Below are 14,246 nucleotides of genomic sequence, written 5' to 3' on the forward strand. Positions count from 1 at the left end.
GCTCCCAGATGCAGGAGGGGGTCAGACTTGAAGGTCTCCCCGGAGCCTAGAGGCAGATTCGGGGGGGGGGGGATGGGGTGTTGTAGTAATATATAGAAATGTTTAAAAATGTCTAAAAATGTGAAAGAAGGTTTTTAAATGTTTGAGTTAACTTTCCTGAAGTTCGAAGTGTAATATTAAGGACACATACGCCACTATCCTGAACGTGTGTATCCCTTAGATAAGGAATTGAACTTCGATTACTGACTTAGAGTGACTTACTATAATAGACATAGGTTCGCCTGTGTAATTGCTGATTAACGCTTGTAACCCTGACGTAGCTATAAGATAAACACCTGGACTGCGGTGGGTGCGAACAGGCTGTAAAAATGAATCCCCCGAAGAGACCCCCCTTGATCATCGCTTGACAAAAGAGCTTTGTAGTCGCGATTGCTTTGATCCCTGCACTGCACTGGTGGCTTCGACAGCTGGAAGTTTACCTTCGCCGATCGCCTTCAGTTTTGGGTGCAGTTCCCTCCCCATTCCTCGGGGCCTCGGATCTCCGATCTGGATCTCCGTGCTACACGCAACGCCCCCTGAAACCTGAAACTCCTGACCTGACTTGCCAGTCAGCCCCCAGAGGAAAGCCATGTTTTGGGGTCCCGCTAAGCCTGTACCCACAGCGCCAGGAGTTTTGTGAGTCACAGTGTGCTGTGTGCTGATAAGCTTTATGCCCACTGCAATGTTAAAAGAATAAATTGCGTGTGAATTGCAACTGTAACTATTTGTGTGGCATAATTCCTCCGGCAGCCATAATGATCTATACCGGTGGTCGGCAAACTGCGGCTCAGCAAACCGTGGCTCGCGAGCCACATGCGGCTCTTTGGCCCCTTGAGTGTGGCTCTTCCACAAAATACCGACTTCTGCAAATGGGCCACGAAGTTTCAATCGCACTGTACATGCGTGCCTGCACGTGGTATTTTGTGGAAGAGCCACACTCAAGGGGCCAAAGAGCTGCATGTGGTTCGCGAGCTGCTGTTTGCCAACCACGGATCTATACTAATAAAAGGGTAATATGCTAATTAGACTAGGTCAACCGGCCATCTTCCGGACAGACGTCCGACTTCCTTCTGTACAAAGCCAAGGGAGAGGTGGTTAGGGGTGATCAGGCCAGCAGGGGAGGGCAGTTGGGGGCCATCAGGCTGGCAGGGAAGGTCAGTTGGGGGCCATCAGGCCAGCAGGGGAGTGGTTAGGTGGTGATCAGGCCTGCAGAGGCAGTTAGGGGCGATCAGGCAAGCAGGCAGGAGAGCGGTTAGGAGCCAGCGGTCCCAGATTGCAAGAGGGATGTCTGACTGCAGGTTTAGGCCCCATCCCTGTAGGATGGGGCCTAAACTGGTAGTCAGACATTCCCTGAGGGGTCCCGAATTGGAGAGGTTGCAGGCCGGGCTGAGGGATACCCCCCCCCTTCCCATGCACGAATTTCATGCACTGGGCCTCTAGTACTAATATAAGGTCAGGTGAAAATGCCTACTCCTGGCCCTGCCAGCTCAAAGGAGTCTTTTTGCTGGCAACTACTTTAAACGCCTGAATATCTGCACGGTTAAAGCTTATTTCAAGGGATGCCTTGGATAAACGCCCCTCTTCCTCGGACAATGGGGCAGCTGGGGGTGGTCTCGTGGGAGGTTACTCGGGGCCCAGCCTGCTCAAATCAGAGCTGCAGCACAGGCCCATCGGGCTCAGCCAGTCCCCCAGCCCTGTGGCCCTGCTCCTGCAGCTTCCCCAGCCATTCCTGACCTCGCTGAGGCACAAGGCAGCCGGTCACTCCCCTACTCTAAGCCCCACAGAGGCTCCCACCGCTCGGGCCATGCCCCAGCCCGCAGCCTGGCATCTGAAGCGCAGCATCGGGGAGACCTTCAGCCTCACCTGCAGCGCCCTCACCTGCACCCACAGCTCTGGCTGTGGAGCCGTTGGACTGTGCTGCACCACCTGTCGGCTCAGGGGCACTTGGGACTGTCCCCTTCTACTGGCCTGAGAGCCTCTGAGCACCAGCCGCCTCCCCGTAACCCCGGAGCCAGCCTGGAGGAGGAGTGCACCCGCAGTGTCAGGTCGCCCCTGCCTGGCCTGCCTGGGCTCCACGGTGGGGCCTGCTGGGCTGGACTCTGCGGACCCCACCTTGGCCCTGCCCCGCACTGGCCTCCGCGCATCCCTAGGGCATCTCTCTGGCTCCCTGCCCCATTGCCCTCCGTGTCCAGAGGCCCAGCTTCAAGGCCCGGGAAACCCAGGCCCAGCCTGAGCCCTGGTCCCACACTCCCCAGGTCAGGCCAGCACAGCTGCAGAGCCAGCGAGGGGCGGGGGGCGGGGGCCGTGGCTATGCCACCCAGGAGCCATGGTCATTGGGAGCTCCCATCGGGTGCCACCCAACTGTGACCAAGAAGCCAGGCCTGGGCTTCCTCCCTTCCCTACCCCAGCCTCAGCATCCACCCCTGTTCCTAGAACTGCCCTCCCACCCTCCTCATCTTCTGTCAGCGCCCATCCCACCCCCAACCTCCCACCTCCCTGGGCTGAGCCATCACCCACCCTTAAAAGCTCCACACCAGCCACGGGAAGCAGGCGGCTGCTTGCACCCTGGGCCGTACCCCAGGGCGACTGTCTCCCCCCCCGTCACCTCCCACCTGCCATCCCCCATCATCTGGTCACAGGTCCTACTTGGATCCTTTCTCCTCAGAGCAATTGGTGGAGAGAAGGGGGGCGGGGGGGATCCTGCCGAAACACAAACCTCCCTTGAAACCCTTCCTTGTAAGCTAAGCTAAGAGTCTCCTAAAAATAAGACAGGTGTGTTCTCCCCATACTACCCCCCATGTGTCTGTTAACGCTATAAGGCAGTGGTTCTCAACCTTCTGGCCCTTTAAATACAGTTCCTCATGTGGTGACCCAACCATAAAATTATTTTCGTTGCTACTTCATAACTGTCATGTTGCTACTGTTGTGAATCGTCATGTAAATATCTGATATGCAGGATGGTCTTAGGCGACCCCTGTGAAAGGGTCGTTCTACCGCCAAAGGGGTCACGACCCACAGGTTGAGAACCACTGCTATAAGGCAAGAAAAAGAAGAGGTAGAAAAATTGGAAAGACCTGCTAAAACCATCATTATTCGTAGGAGATATGATCGTCTGCTTAGAAAATAGCTTTCCTGTACCCCAGAAAAACCTGTGGGCTCCCCTCGATAGCCACAAACACATGAGACCCTCGGGGCTGCCATCACTCAGGGAAGCAGACTCTCCTTGGCTGGAGCTCAAGCCCCTCTGGCTTCCTCCCCACTCACCACCTCTGAGCTCAGAAGCACTCACCTCTCCCCCACCTTTGCACAGGCTGCGCCCTCTGCCAATAGTGACCTCACCCCCACCTTCCCCAGCTGCCAGCTCCTTCAAGGCTCAGCACAAGTGACTCCTCCTCCAAGAAGCCTTCCTGGAGCAGCTGAACCGCAGAGCGTGGTCAGCACCTCCCGCTCTGAGCTGGTCTGGCCCTGGCATACCTTCTCCAGTGACTAAAGGACAATGACAGGGTCTGGGGCACCTCCCCTCTAACCAGGACCCCCTCAGGACAGGGGCTGGGTCCAACCCACTGGGCAGGTGCCCAAGGAAAACAGATAAGCAATCTCAGGCAGGAGCGTAAGCCCGTGGGTGTGCCCACACTTCTGTGTGGGCCTACGTGTGTCTCCTCGTGTGCACCTCTGATCTAGAACGTATGTGCCTCCGGCCATCTGCGAGTGCTCTCCCCGAGTCCGTGTGTCTGTCTGCGCCTGCATGCCTGTCTTTATGTCCCTGCCTGTCTGCCTGTGTGTGTCCACTGTGACTTAGCTGGCGCGCCGGCCTGGGCTCCGGGCAGAGCGGAGGCCTGGAAGGCCACTGGGAGGCCCGGAATGGTACTCAGTCCCTGAGTCCCCGCCCACCGGCCACGGCACCCCTGTGACCCTCCTGCTCCACCTGCAGGGGACATACCTGCTGAGGACGGAGACACTGGGCCCTGACGGGACAAGCCACCAGGAGAGGCTCTGAGCGGGCCCTCAGAGCCGGCCGCAGTGAGGCCTCTGGCAGCCAGGCAGCCAGAGCCAGTGACCAACAGCTGGGACTTCCCAGCTGAGGCCAGCAACCCGCCACTGCCTTGCCCCCTGCTTCCCCCCAGCCCCCCTCCCCCCCATACTTTCACTTTCAGAAACATTCCAGCCCTTCCTTCCCAGCGCAATCTCTCCAACCTTTGAGTCCAGCAAGCCCAGGGCTCAGGCTGAGGTTCAAGGCCCAGGAGGCGGGCTCCGGAGCAGTGGACGCCGCTGGGGACAGCTCTCCCTGCCAGCTCCTCCTGCGGTCAGCCCCGGGCCAGCGGGGGACCCCAGCCCACTGCTCCCTCCAGGACAGAGGTGCCAGCACCAGGCCTGCCCGCCAGGCTCACCCCAGGGGCCCTGCCTGAGAGCCAGGAGAGCAGAACCGTGGGCCCGGCTGGCAGGGTGGGGGGCACAGTGACAGCACTGGGCGCCCTGCGAGCCACGCGCCAGCACAGAGGGTGCGGGAGCTGGAAGGGGAGGCTCCAGGGCTGAGGAGGCGGCTCCCTGGGCAGGGAGGGGTCCACCTGGGAGCCGTGCGTGGGGCAGGCCCGCTCCTCCCAGGCTCAGGCTGAAGAGCTTTGTGGGGAGGGTCACTGAGACTTCCCAGAAGAAGCCGGCCCCACCCTGCTGCGGGGGATTCCGCCGCGAGCGGCCCGGAAAAAAACTTAGGGAAAATCCAGGGAGGACAGATCCAGGCCTGTCCCACCAGGGAGGGGACAAAGCGGGTGCTGGGAGAACAGACAGGCTGTGGGCTGGGGTCCAAAGGCCCTCCAACACAGACAGTTATTTCTCCCCGCTCTGGAGGCGGGAGGGTGGGCCCCAGGTGTGCGCAGGCTGGTGTCTCCTGAGGCCTCTCCCCCCGGCTTGAAGGTGGCCGTCTTCTTCCTGTGTCCTCGCGTGTCCTCCCTTCTGTACGTGTCTGTGTCTCCTCTTCTGATAAGGACACCGGCTGTTGGGTTCGGACCCCGGCTGGCCTCATTGTAACGGAAGCATGCCTAGAGACCCTCTCTAAGTGCAGGCGCCTCCTGAGTGACGGAGGCCTAGGGTCTCAGCAGAAGACTGTCATGAGAGCGAAATCCAGCCATAGCAGATCGGAAGGCACCTGGGCTGCCGGAGCGCCTCTGCCATCGGCAGGAGGGCCCAGTCGGGGGCAAGTTGCCAGCACCTTCCCTGGGAAGCCCTCTGTTTACTATGGAGCCGTTAGCCCCCTGAGCCCTGGGTTCCCCTCTGTGAAGTGGGGTCCTAAGAGTCCCAGCTCAAGCCCCTGGGGCACCCAGCTGGCCTCCCATTCCCTGCATCTCTCAGTCAGAGACGGACAGATGGGAGGGGCAAGCACAATCCCAGAGACTGGAGGTGACTTCCCGGGGCTGCTCAGTGGGGTCCTGGGGCAAGTCTGTCCTGCTGGGTGCCCTGTGGGCAGGTGACCGCTGCCCATGCTGCACTGGGACACCGACTCAGAGAAGCACAGGGACCTGCTCACGGCCACACAGCTGGCGAGAGAGACCAGGCCTCCAGCCTAGGTGTCCGCCTGGGAAAACGGGGCCTCCCCTGGGGACAGACCCTGGGGGACCTCAGTCTGACCCTCCTGCTCCCTCGCTCACTGGGCGCGTCCTGGGACCTCCACCCAACAGACAGGTCCCTGCAAAGCTGGTGGTGCCCAGGGCCTGCGATGGCGCCTGCACTTCTCCCCAAGTCCCAGCTGCACCCACATCTGCCCAGCCCGAGGCCGGCCTTCAGCCAGAGGCTGTAATGCGCCTTCTCTCCCATTTCCACGTTGCTCCCCCAGCATTCTGAGTGGAATCCTCTGGCAAAGCCGCTGGTCTCAGGGGAGCCTCCGCCAGGGCTGGTCGGGGATGGCAGGCAGAGGTCGCGGTCCAGACGCTGGGCTGAGCCCTTGGGAGAGGCCCTTCTGACTCTGAGCCCTGTACTCCGCCATAAAGCAGGGCTGCTGTGGGTCTAATGGGTTCGCCTCCGTGGAGGGCCTGGTCCCAGAGGGGAAGGGCAGGACACGGACCTGCAGCACCAGTGCCTGTCTGACCTCGTGTTCCTGGGAAGCCAGGCTCTCCCCGCAATGCAGACGCCACGCGGCAGATCCCACCCGCCCTGCCGCCGGCTCGGGGCGGAGAGCAGGAGGCCTGGGCTCCATCCTCGCCCCTAACCGTCCGCGGACCTTGCGGAGCTTCCCTCTCCCCAAGGTGGATACCGCAAACACGAGGAGGCCCATCCGGGAGCCCAGGGGGCAGTGACGGGGCGGGGCGGGACGGGGTGGGGCGGGGCGGGGCTTACCCATGGGCGGGGCGTCCTCGCGGGCACCGCCCCCGACCTTTACCGGAGAAGCGGGAGGTGGTGGTGGTGGGCGGGGGCCCTGCTGGGCTAAAGGCGCCGGTGGGGTGGCTGCGGGCTCCTGAGCTGTTCCGGGGAGCAGAAGACGGGGTAGAGATGCTCTGCCCACCCCCACTGGGCTGCCTCCCTGGGTCTGCACCCCCTCCTCCCAGCTCGCCGGGCATGGGGAGCTCCAGAGTGGCGTGGTGGGCACCGGCCCGCTTGGGTCTCGGGCGCACCTGGGATTGCGAGCTCAGCTCTCCGTCGCTGTGGGACCGCGGGAAAGTCAGGTCTAAATGAGCTGGGAGGGTGAGGATGAAATCTCTGCATGTGGCACCATTGCCCACCCCCGTGCCGCATGGGGAACCTGGAAACCACGCCGCTCCCTCCGTGCCTTGCCCTATATTCCCAGTGTAAGCAAGTCCAGCAGCACTTCCTGGGGAATGTCTACCCCTTTCCCACCCGCTTGGGGACCAGACCCCAGGGGCTTGAAGGACAGCCCCACCCCTCTCCCAGGCTGCAGGCCAGGGCCTGTGTGTGGGGCACAGGCGTCCCAAGGCTTCACTTAAAGAAGACCCCAGACCGCAGGCAAACTGGCACTTCCGCCTCCCACCTCTCCTGCATGTGGGGGTGGGGGTGGGGCGGGGTGAGCTATTTTTAGAAGGAAGGGGCAGGGAAAGGACCCCAGAACAGAAGGGCCTGTCTCCTGCCTCCCCAGGCGGCACACTCACCGGCCTGTCCCACCGCCTGCGCCTGTGTGTTCTGTGGGCTGACATTTATGCCGCGCTTTCCCTGCTAGCCCTGAGGCTCCTCGGCCTCGTGGTCAGGCTTGCTGAGGGCAGGGGCCAGGTGAGGCGGGTGGCACACCTGGGGAGTGGCCGGGCAGCGATCAGGTTTCAGCCCCCCAGCCAAGCTGACCCCTGTCCTGGTGCAGTGGGACAGAGCCAAGCGACAGTGAGGCTGGAGCCCATGGACAGACGGGACCCTCACTTCACGTGGCACAGGAAGAGGTGCCACCTCATCTCCCAGGTGGGCTCTGTGTCTAGCTGGCGGCTTCCCAGCCTCAGGGACCCCATTATAGCCTTCGGCACTTCCCTTCACACCTCAGTTACCTTCACTGTAAAATGGGACTTTGTAGGATTTCGGGAGATCCAGCCTGGGAGAGGGCGCCCACCCCCGGACCATTCCTCGCCCTGGTGCCCAGGGAGGAGGGACGTGAGCACTGACTCCTGCCCTCAGGGCCCCGCCAGGGCTGCAGGCCCCAAGGAGGGTGGCCGGTGAGTGAGGGAGCCGGTCCTGCCTGCCGCCTGGGCTGGGGCAGAGCAGACAGCCCTGGGCAGAGGCCCGAGGAGCCCACGCCACAGCCCCTGGGGAGCCCCACCCCCCGCCCTGGCCTTTGCCCCACACAGACACCCACGTGGTCTCTCCCAGCACCCGGCCTGGCCAGCCAGGGCTCAGAGCCGAAACCCTGACCCGAGAGGCCAGCAGCAGGACCCAGATTGTCCTCGGTCCCTCAAGTCCCCACTGTGGGTGCCACTCCCAGGAAATGCCTTTATTTCTGCTTCAAACCACAGAATAGGGAGGGGATGATTCCCCCCCTGACCCTGGGTGGGAGAGGGCGGGGCTAGGGGCCTGGCCAGAGGAGGTGAGTGGAGGCGCGGCCCAGCTTTATTCCTGGGGCTGGGGCCCTCCCAGCGGTCAGGGAGCAGTGGGACCCTCCCAGCGGTCAGGGAGCAGTGGGACCCTCCCAGCGGTCAGGGAGCAGTGGGGCCCTCCCAGCGGTCAGGGAGCAGTGGGGCCCTCCCAGCGGTCAGGGAGCAGTGGGGCCCTCCCAGCGGTCAGGGAGCAGTGGCGGCGTTGGCAGGGACAGCAGACTCTGGCCCTGGTCTTGTCCTATCCCTGGGCCGCGGGGCCTGGGCCTCGGAACTGGCACACTCACTGCCGGGGTGGCCTGGCACGTCCCCGGGTGCTCCTGGCAGGCTGGGCGCGGGGGCTGCGAGACAAGAAGGCCCCTGTTGGTGGGGCCACGCTCCTGGCAGGCTTGCAAAAAAAATGTGGGGGGAGGGGGGACTGCACCTGGAGGGGCTGGCCGCAAGTTCCCCCCGCGGGAAGGAGGGGTGCCGATGCGCACCCCTGGGCAGGGAGGAAGGTCGAGGTCAAGCTCTAGGAGCAGAAGCACCCCCTGCCCTGATTCCCACCCCGCCACAGAAAAAGGAGTGACAGATGAGTCCAGGGCAGACTTGGGGATGCCCCAGAACCCAAGTCCCACCCACAGAAGGGGGTGTCCTGGTGCTCTTCTGAGTGGAACCTGACAGAGGATGGGACGGTGTTGGGGGGATGGTGGGTTCTGGCGTGGACAGGCCCAAGCTTCAGGGGGCTGCTGTGTGGGTGTGTGGGGAGGGTGACACTCGAGGAAGGGGAGAGGGCAGGCAGGGCGCTAAGCAGCCCCAGCTGAGGCCAAGTTCATCTCCAAACCAGGCAACAGACCGCCCCCATCCCCCCCACCCTCCCACCTTCCCCCCCAGCGCATGCCCTCCACAGAGGCCCCACCACCCAGCACCCCCCCCCCCCCGCCCCGCTCTCCTGAGCCTCAGCTGGCTCCTGGCTGACCCTGCTCCCCTCACTGCTCCCCAGCCTTGGCCCCTCAGCCTTTAACCAGGCACCTGTGGGCAGGACAGGGCCTGCCATGGGCTGGCCCATCGCCCCACCTGGTGGGCACCTGGGCTGGGCCTGCTCGGCACCCGGCACCCGTACTCTCACCCCTTCCAAGCCCTAGTGGACAGCGCAAGAGGGAGGAAGGGGAGGGAGGAGATGGGCCTGGATGCTGAGGGGGGAGACCCTGCGGCCATTCATTCAGCAAGTGCTCGCTGCTCACCACCCTGCTCACCACCCTGTGCCGACCCGGCCCCCACAGTGGATGTAGAGACTCTGCGCAGGTGGGGGCGGGGGCCAGCGAGGCATGCAAGGCCAGGCAGCGCCTAGGCACCAGGCAGAGACTTACAGGGGGCTGCTGGGCGGGCGAGCAGGTGGAGGGTGGGGGCCTGCCTGCGGGGCGGGTGGGGAGGACACCTGCTCTGACTCCCTTTGGGGCACAGGCAGCCATCACTCACCGGCAGCAGCCTGGCTCTGCGGGGAACCCCTCTGCTCGCCCTCCGGGGGCCACCGCAGCTCCCCACTCTCCACAGCACCCGCCTCGGTGGGCTCCACCACGATGGAGGGCAGCCGCGGGCCCAGCCGAGGGCCCTTCTCCCAGGCACCCACCGCGGCCTGCGGGAGGCGGGCAGGGGTCAGCGCAGTGCGGGCCCTGGGCTCCCCACTCCCTCCCACTCCTGTGCTGGACCCTTGCACACACATCTTTGAGAGGGTCCCAGTCCCTCCTCCACCCACCCCTGGGACTGGGGCACTTGGCACTGTGGGTTGCAGCTCTCCTTGGGGCCCATTCCACAGGCAGGAGCCCGGGGCTGGCGAGGCCCCATCACCTGGTGACTGCACTCCCACCCGCCACCTACCCTGCACCGCCCCTTCTGGGGTCTTCCCTGCTGGTCCTTGGCCTCCTCCCTGCTCCGAGGAGCTGGGGAGCGGTTGTCATGGCGACCTGAGCAGCTCACTCCAGGCTCATTGTTCAGTGCCCACCAGAGTGTGCGGGCGCCTCCCACGCCCTCCGTGCCCTGGCATCTCCGCCTCCCATTCAAGGCCTTGGAGGTAGAGGCTCTGGCTGCCAGTCCACTGCGCACCTGCTCCGCCCTGCCAGACCCCCCCCCTCCCTGACCCCAGCAGCCCAGCTAGCCTGCAGGCCCCTCCATGCCCCTGCTCAGGCTGGTCCCTCCTGGAGCCCCCCCCCCACCCAGTGGGGTAGCAGGTGGTGCGCGGTCCACCTTCCCCAACCACATGAGAGCCATGAGGAAGGGCGGGAGCACACAGGCAGAGCTTTTCCAAACAGCCTGGCACCACCTGCCCTGTGCTCAAATGCCCACCCCTGTCCCCCATACTCCCGCCCAGACTCCTGGTTTGCACCAAGCCCCAGGGGACCCTGAAGCGTGAGAACAGGTGTCCCTGGGCTGGGCGGTCTGTGGGTCCAAGGAGCCTGGAGTAGCAGAGCAGGGACGCAGCCAACCCCAATGCCGGGCTGGGCTGCCCTGGGTCTTCCTGCTGGCGCTGCAGCTGTAGTCCCGGCTGTAAGGGCCCTCGGGGAGCCCTCCGGCCTGCGTTCCCCGCCTGCCTCCGGGAGGAGGAGGGGACAGGGTGTCACTCTGCCCTCAGGTGAAGGAGACCCAGGCAGAGAGCACGGAGCTCCAGGCCTGGGGTCCCCCTCTCTGTCCGCCCGGCCAGGGAGGGAGCTGGGTCTGCAACAGCACAGCGCCAGCAAGGAGAGCGCAGGGCCCTAACGGCGCTCCTGTGCAGGGAGCAGCCACACCTCCTCCCCAAGCCCAGAGCTGAGAGCAGGGCCCTGGCACGGCCTCGCCTGGCAGAGAACTGCCCTGAACATCAAGCCCTGGGGCCCGAGGGTGTGAACTAAGCCAGCGCAGCTCAGCCTCCCATCACTTTCTCCATCAGACTCCCCACCCCCTTGCAGGTGGGTAAACTGAGGCAGGCCCCAAGCCACGGGCATCCCTCCTGTCCCCTTAAGGCTGAGGACTGGCACCCCGGGCCCCAGGTCCATACCTTTCCAGCTCGGCCTCCAGCCCCTTCTGCTGGGCTGGGCTCGGGCACGCTGGGCGGGGGGCCACTCATGCTGCGGCCGCTGTGGGGCTGAGAGGACAGCGAGCAGACAGACGACAGACGTAACGACAGCGGCCTGCTGTGGCCAGAGGCTGGGTCCCCTCCCCGGGAAGCCTCGCACCCCAGCCAGGCCCGGCAGCGGGACCTCTGTCCCTGCCCCAGCCACCAGCGGAGGGCGCTGGGCAGCACCACGCAGTGCCCGGGGCTCCGAGGGCGGGCGGCAGGAGGGCTGAGGCTGATGCAGCCCTAAGACCCGAGAAGGCTTCCTGGAAGAGGGTCAGCTGACCTGAGGCGGGGGCTGGGCGAGAGGGAGCAGGCCAGCAGGGAGGAGAGTTCTGAGTCAGGAAACAGCGGGGAGGGGAGGGGGGAAAGGAGAGCGGAAGTGGGGAGCGGGGACCCTAATTGGCTTCTGAGACTGGAGTCTGGGAGCAGTAGGGCCAGGTTCAAGTCAGCCGGAGGCAAAGGCGCACCAGCCTCCGACTCTCCACCTGCACTAAGCCAGAGGGAGAAATGGGGTGGGCCCTGGCCAGCGGCTCAGTGGTTAGCGCACCGGCCCACGCACCCAAGCGTCATGGGTTCCATTCCTGGTCAAGGGCACGTACCTGGGTCGGGAGTCGGCAGTCAATGTGTCTCTCTCACACTGAAGTTTCTCTCTTTCTCTCCTCTCCCCTCCCCCCTTCCACTCTCTAAAAAATCAATGGGGGAAAAATATCCTCGGTGAGAATTTAAAAAACAAGGAAAAAAAGAGCTGGAGTGGGTCTGGCAGGCAGACGGCTCCCTTTGGCACTGCTTGGGAGGCAGCCAGGAACACAGGCAAGGGCAGGAGCGGGGGACTGGGCAGAGGGTGAGCGGTGATCAGCAGGGTGCCGTGTCCGGGAGGCCCAGCTGGTTGTGGGGAGGGGTCCTGTGGGCACCCAGCGAAAGAGGCGGGTGGGAAACGAGGTTTCTTTCAGCGAACACCCAGCTCAGGTCCCCTCTCAGGCCCCGTGAGCTGCTGGGAGGCGTCCTCGCTTGGTGGGAGCCAGCCACACCCACCTGCCTCCTCTCATCCCAGAGCAGGTGAGAGCCCCACCCCACCCCCACCCCCGCCCTGCTCCCAGGTCTGACCTTCCAAGGGAGCCCCGCCCAGGGGTCTCATCCCAGGAACCCAGCGCCGGCTGGGGCCCAGGCCCGGGAGGGACAGGCGTGAGAGGCAGGGAAGCGCCCCAGACGAGCAGAGATGGGCCCGCGCGGGGAAAGAGACCCAGAAAGGCATCCCGGTGGAGGAGGATGGAGACCCAGGTGAGAGCTGTCACCGTGGGGCCAGCCCGGGGCAGGCAGCGGAGGGCCAGTGCCCAAGCGCTCCCCCCGCGCCCCGCGCCAGGGTCCAGTGCCGGCGGGCACGGAGCATGGAAGGCTCCCAGCACCCCCACTTGTGCCCGTTGCCAGGTGTGTCAGGCCAGTTACGGGGTGTGGGGTGCACAGCCCCCGGGGCACTGCTCTCGCCCGAAGCCTGGCGTCCGGCGGCCACGAGCTCACGGGGGTCCCCGCGCCCTCCTCTCTCCCGGGAGCTCCGACTCAAACCCCCGTCCACCCGCTTCCCCTTCTCCCGCTCGCGCCGCCAGGGCGCACCGGGGCCTGGGCCGGGCATGGGCCGGAGGGCGCCCTGCTCCGCGCACACTCACCGCGCGCTGATGCGGGCGCCTGGGTCGCCACGCTCTGCTGGGCGGCTCTGCTTGGCGCTGCCTGCCCCGCGCTGCTCGCCCTCCCCCGCGCCCCGTCCCTCCCCGCCCCCCCCCCCCACGTGCTCCCCGCCCACGCGCTCGCTGGCCCGGCCCCTCATTCACGCTTGCGCCCCTGTTTCTGTCCTTGGGCTCCGCTCCCAGGTAGGACAGCGTCTGGCGTTATCCTCCCTTTGACAAGACCGCATCCCCCAGAACCTGATCCCCATCGCTTGAGATCCCAAGCGTCCAGCCTGAGGCTCAGGGCACAGACTTGGGTGGGGCCAGATGCGTAGAAAAAGGGCGCCTTCCAAACGCATGGAGTGGAGAGGACGCCGGGGAGCGGACGCCGAAGTGGAGGGCCAAGGTGTGTGTGTGAGTGTGTGTGAGTGTGTGTGTGTGTGTGTGTGTGTGTGCAGGCTTAGCCACACACCCCTCTTGTCTTCGTCTCCACCACATTCCCCAAAAGCAGCAAACAGCCCTGGGACATGGGTCCCACTCAGCTGGATGTACATCCCTGACACCTGAGAGCATAGTGCACCACCTCCATCTGCCCAGTTCCCCACCCTCCCACCTCCCAGCAACCATCCAACTTCCATTCAGCACCCACAACCCTCTTTCAGCATCCATTCATCCAACCACTGTCATCTACCATCCAACATTCACCCACCACCCACCAGGCACCAGCCATCATCCACCATCCACCATCCATTAACCACCCAATCCAGTCACCATCCACTCTCCAACCACCAGCCACCCATCATGCACCCATCCATTACCACCCACCACTTACCAGGCATTAGTACACTATGAAAATACCCATCATCCAGCATTCATTCACTCACCATCCATCCATCCATCCATCCATCCATCCATCCACCACCTATCCACACATTGTTCACTATATAACAACTTTCCATCAATATCTAACACCTATCTACCCACCTACCATCCATCCATCCATCCATCCATCCACCACCTGTCCACCCATCATTCACTATATAACAACTTTCCATCAGTATTTAACACCTATCTACCCACCTACCATTCATTTATACATCCACCACATATCTGGCTGCCAACGTTAATCTACCATCTCTCGGCTCCTCATTTATCTGGATTTACCCACCACCCATCCACGAGCCTCCATCCATTCAATCAGCCACAATTCATCCATCTACATTCACTCACCATCAGTCATTCGTAATCCCTCATCCATTCATATTTCTATGAACTACAATCCACCAACTACCTCCCTACCAACCACCTACCACCCAATCATCTTATTCCTATCTATCCATTCATCGTCCATCTCACAGTATCTTCTGTCTATCCATCCGCCACCCAGCTATAATTCACTAGTCATCCAAAACCCATTCAAGTGTCATCTACCACCCATCCATATTCATTTATTCTAGAAGATTT

General features: G+C 63.3%; 1 protein-coding gene across 3 annotated transcripts; it reads right to left on the minus strand.

Annotated features, from left to right (window-relative positions):
- Positions 1 to 7,934: 7,934 nt before the first annotated feature.
- Positions 7,935 to 12,868, minus strand: LBHD2 (LBH domain containing 2). 3 transcript variants are annotated; one of them, XM_081114379.1, is made up of 5 exons: positions 12,786 to 12,841; positions 11,724 to 11,807; positions 11,065 to 11,151; positions 9,513 to 9,669; positions 7,935 to 8,395 (listed from the first exon to the last, which is right to left on the minus strand). In XM_081114379.1, exons 3-5 carry the CDS (start codon positions 11,131 to 11,133, stop codon positions 8,241 to 8,243), a joined length of 381 nt encoding a protein of 126 aa, XP_080970505.1. In that variant the 5' UTR covers positions 11,134 to 11,151; positions 11,724 to 11,807; positions 12,786 to 12,841; the 3' UTR covers positions 7,935 to 8,240. The 3 variants fall into 3 exon arrangements, with proteins under 3 accessions (XP_080970505.1, XP_080970506.1, XP_080970507.1); XM_081114380.1 differs by lacking the exon at positions 11,724 to 11,807 and having other exon boundaries at positions 12,786 to 12,868; XM_081114381.1 differs by lacking the exon at positions 11,724 to 11,807 and having other exon boundaries at positions 11,065 to 11,419; positions 12,786 to 12,829.
- Between the last annotated feature and the right edge of the window lie 1,378 nt (positions 12,869 to 14,246).

The sequence above is a fragment of the Myotis nattereri genome, assembly GCF_964212035.1.
Source record: "Myotis nattereri genome assembly, chromosome: 1".
NCBI lineage: Eukaryota > Metazoa > Chordata > Mammalia > Chiroptera > Vespertilionidae > Myotis > Myotis nattereri.

Coding starts and splice junctions, on each gene's coding strand:
- LBHD2 (XM_081114380.1), bottom strand. CDS start 11,133: ATGAGTGGCCCCCCGCCCAGCGTGCCCGAGCCCAGCCCAGCAGAAGGG. Junction 9,670..11,064: donor CTGGAGGCCGAGCTGGAAAG/GTATGGACCTGG, acceptor CGCCTCCCGCAG/GCCGCGGTGGGTGCCTGGGA. Junction 8,396..9,512: donor GCAGAGCCAGGCTGCTGCCG/GTGAGTGATGGC, acceptor CTTGTCTCGCAG/CCCCCGCGCCCAGCCTGCCA.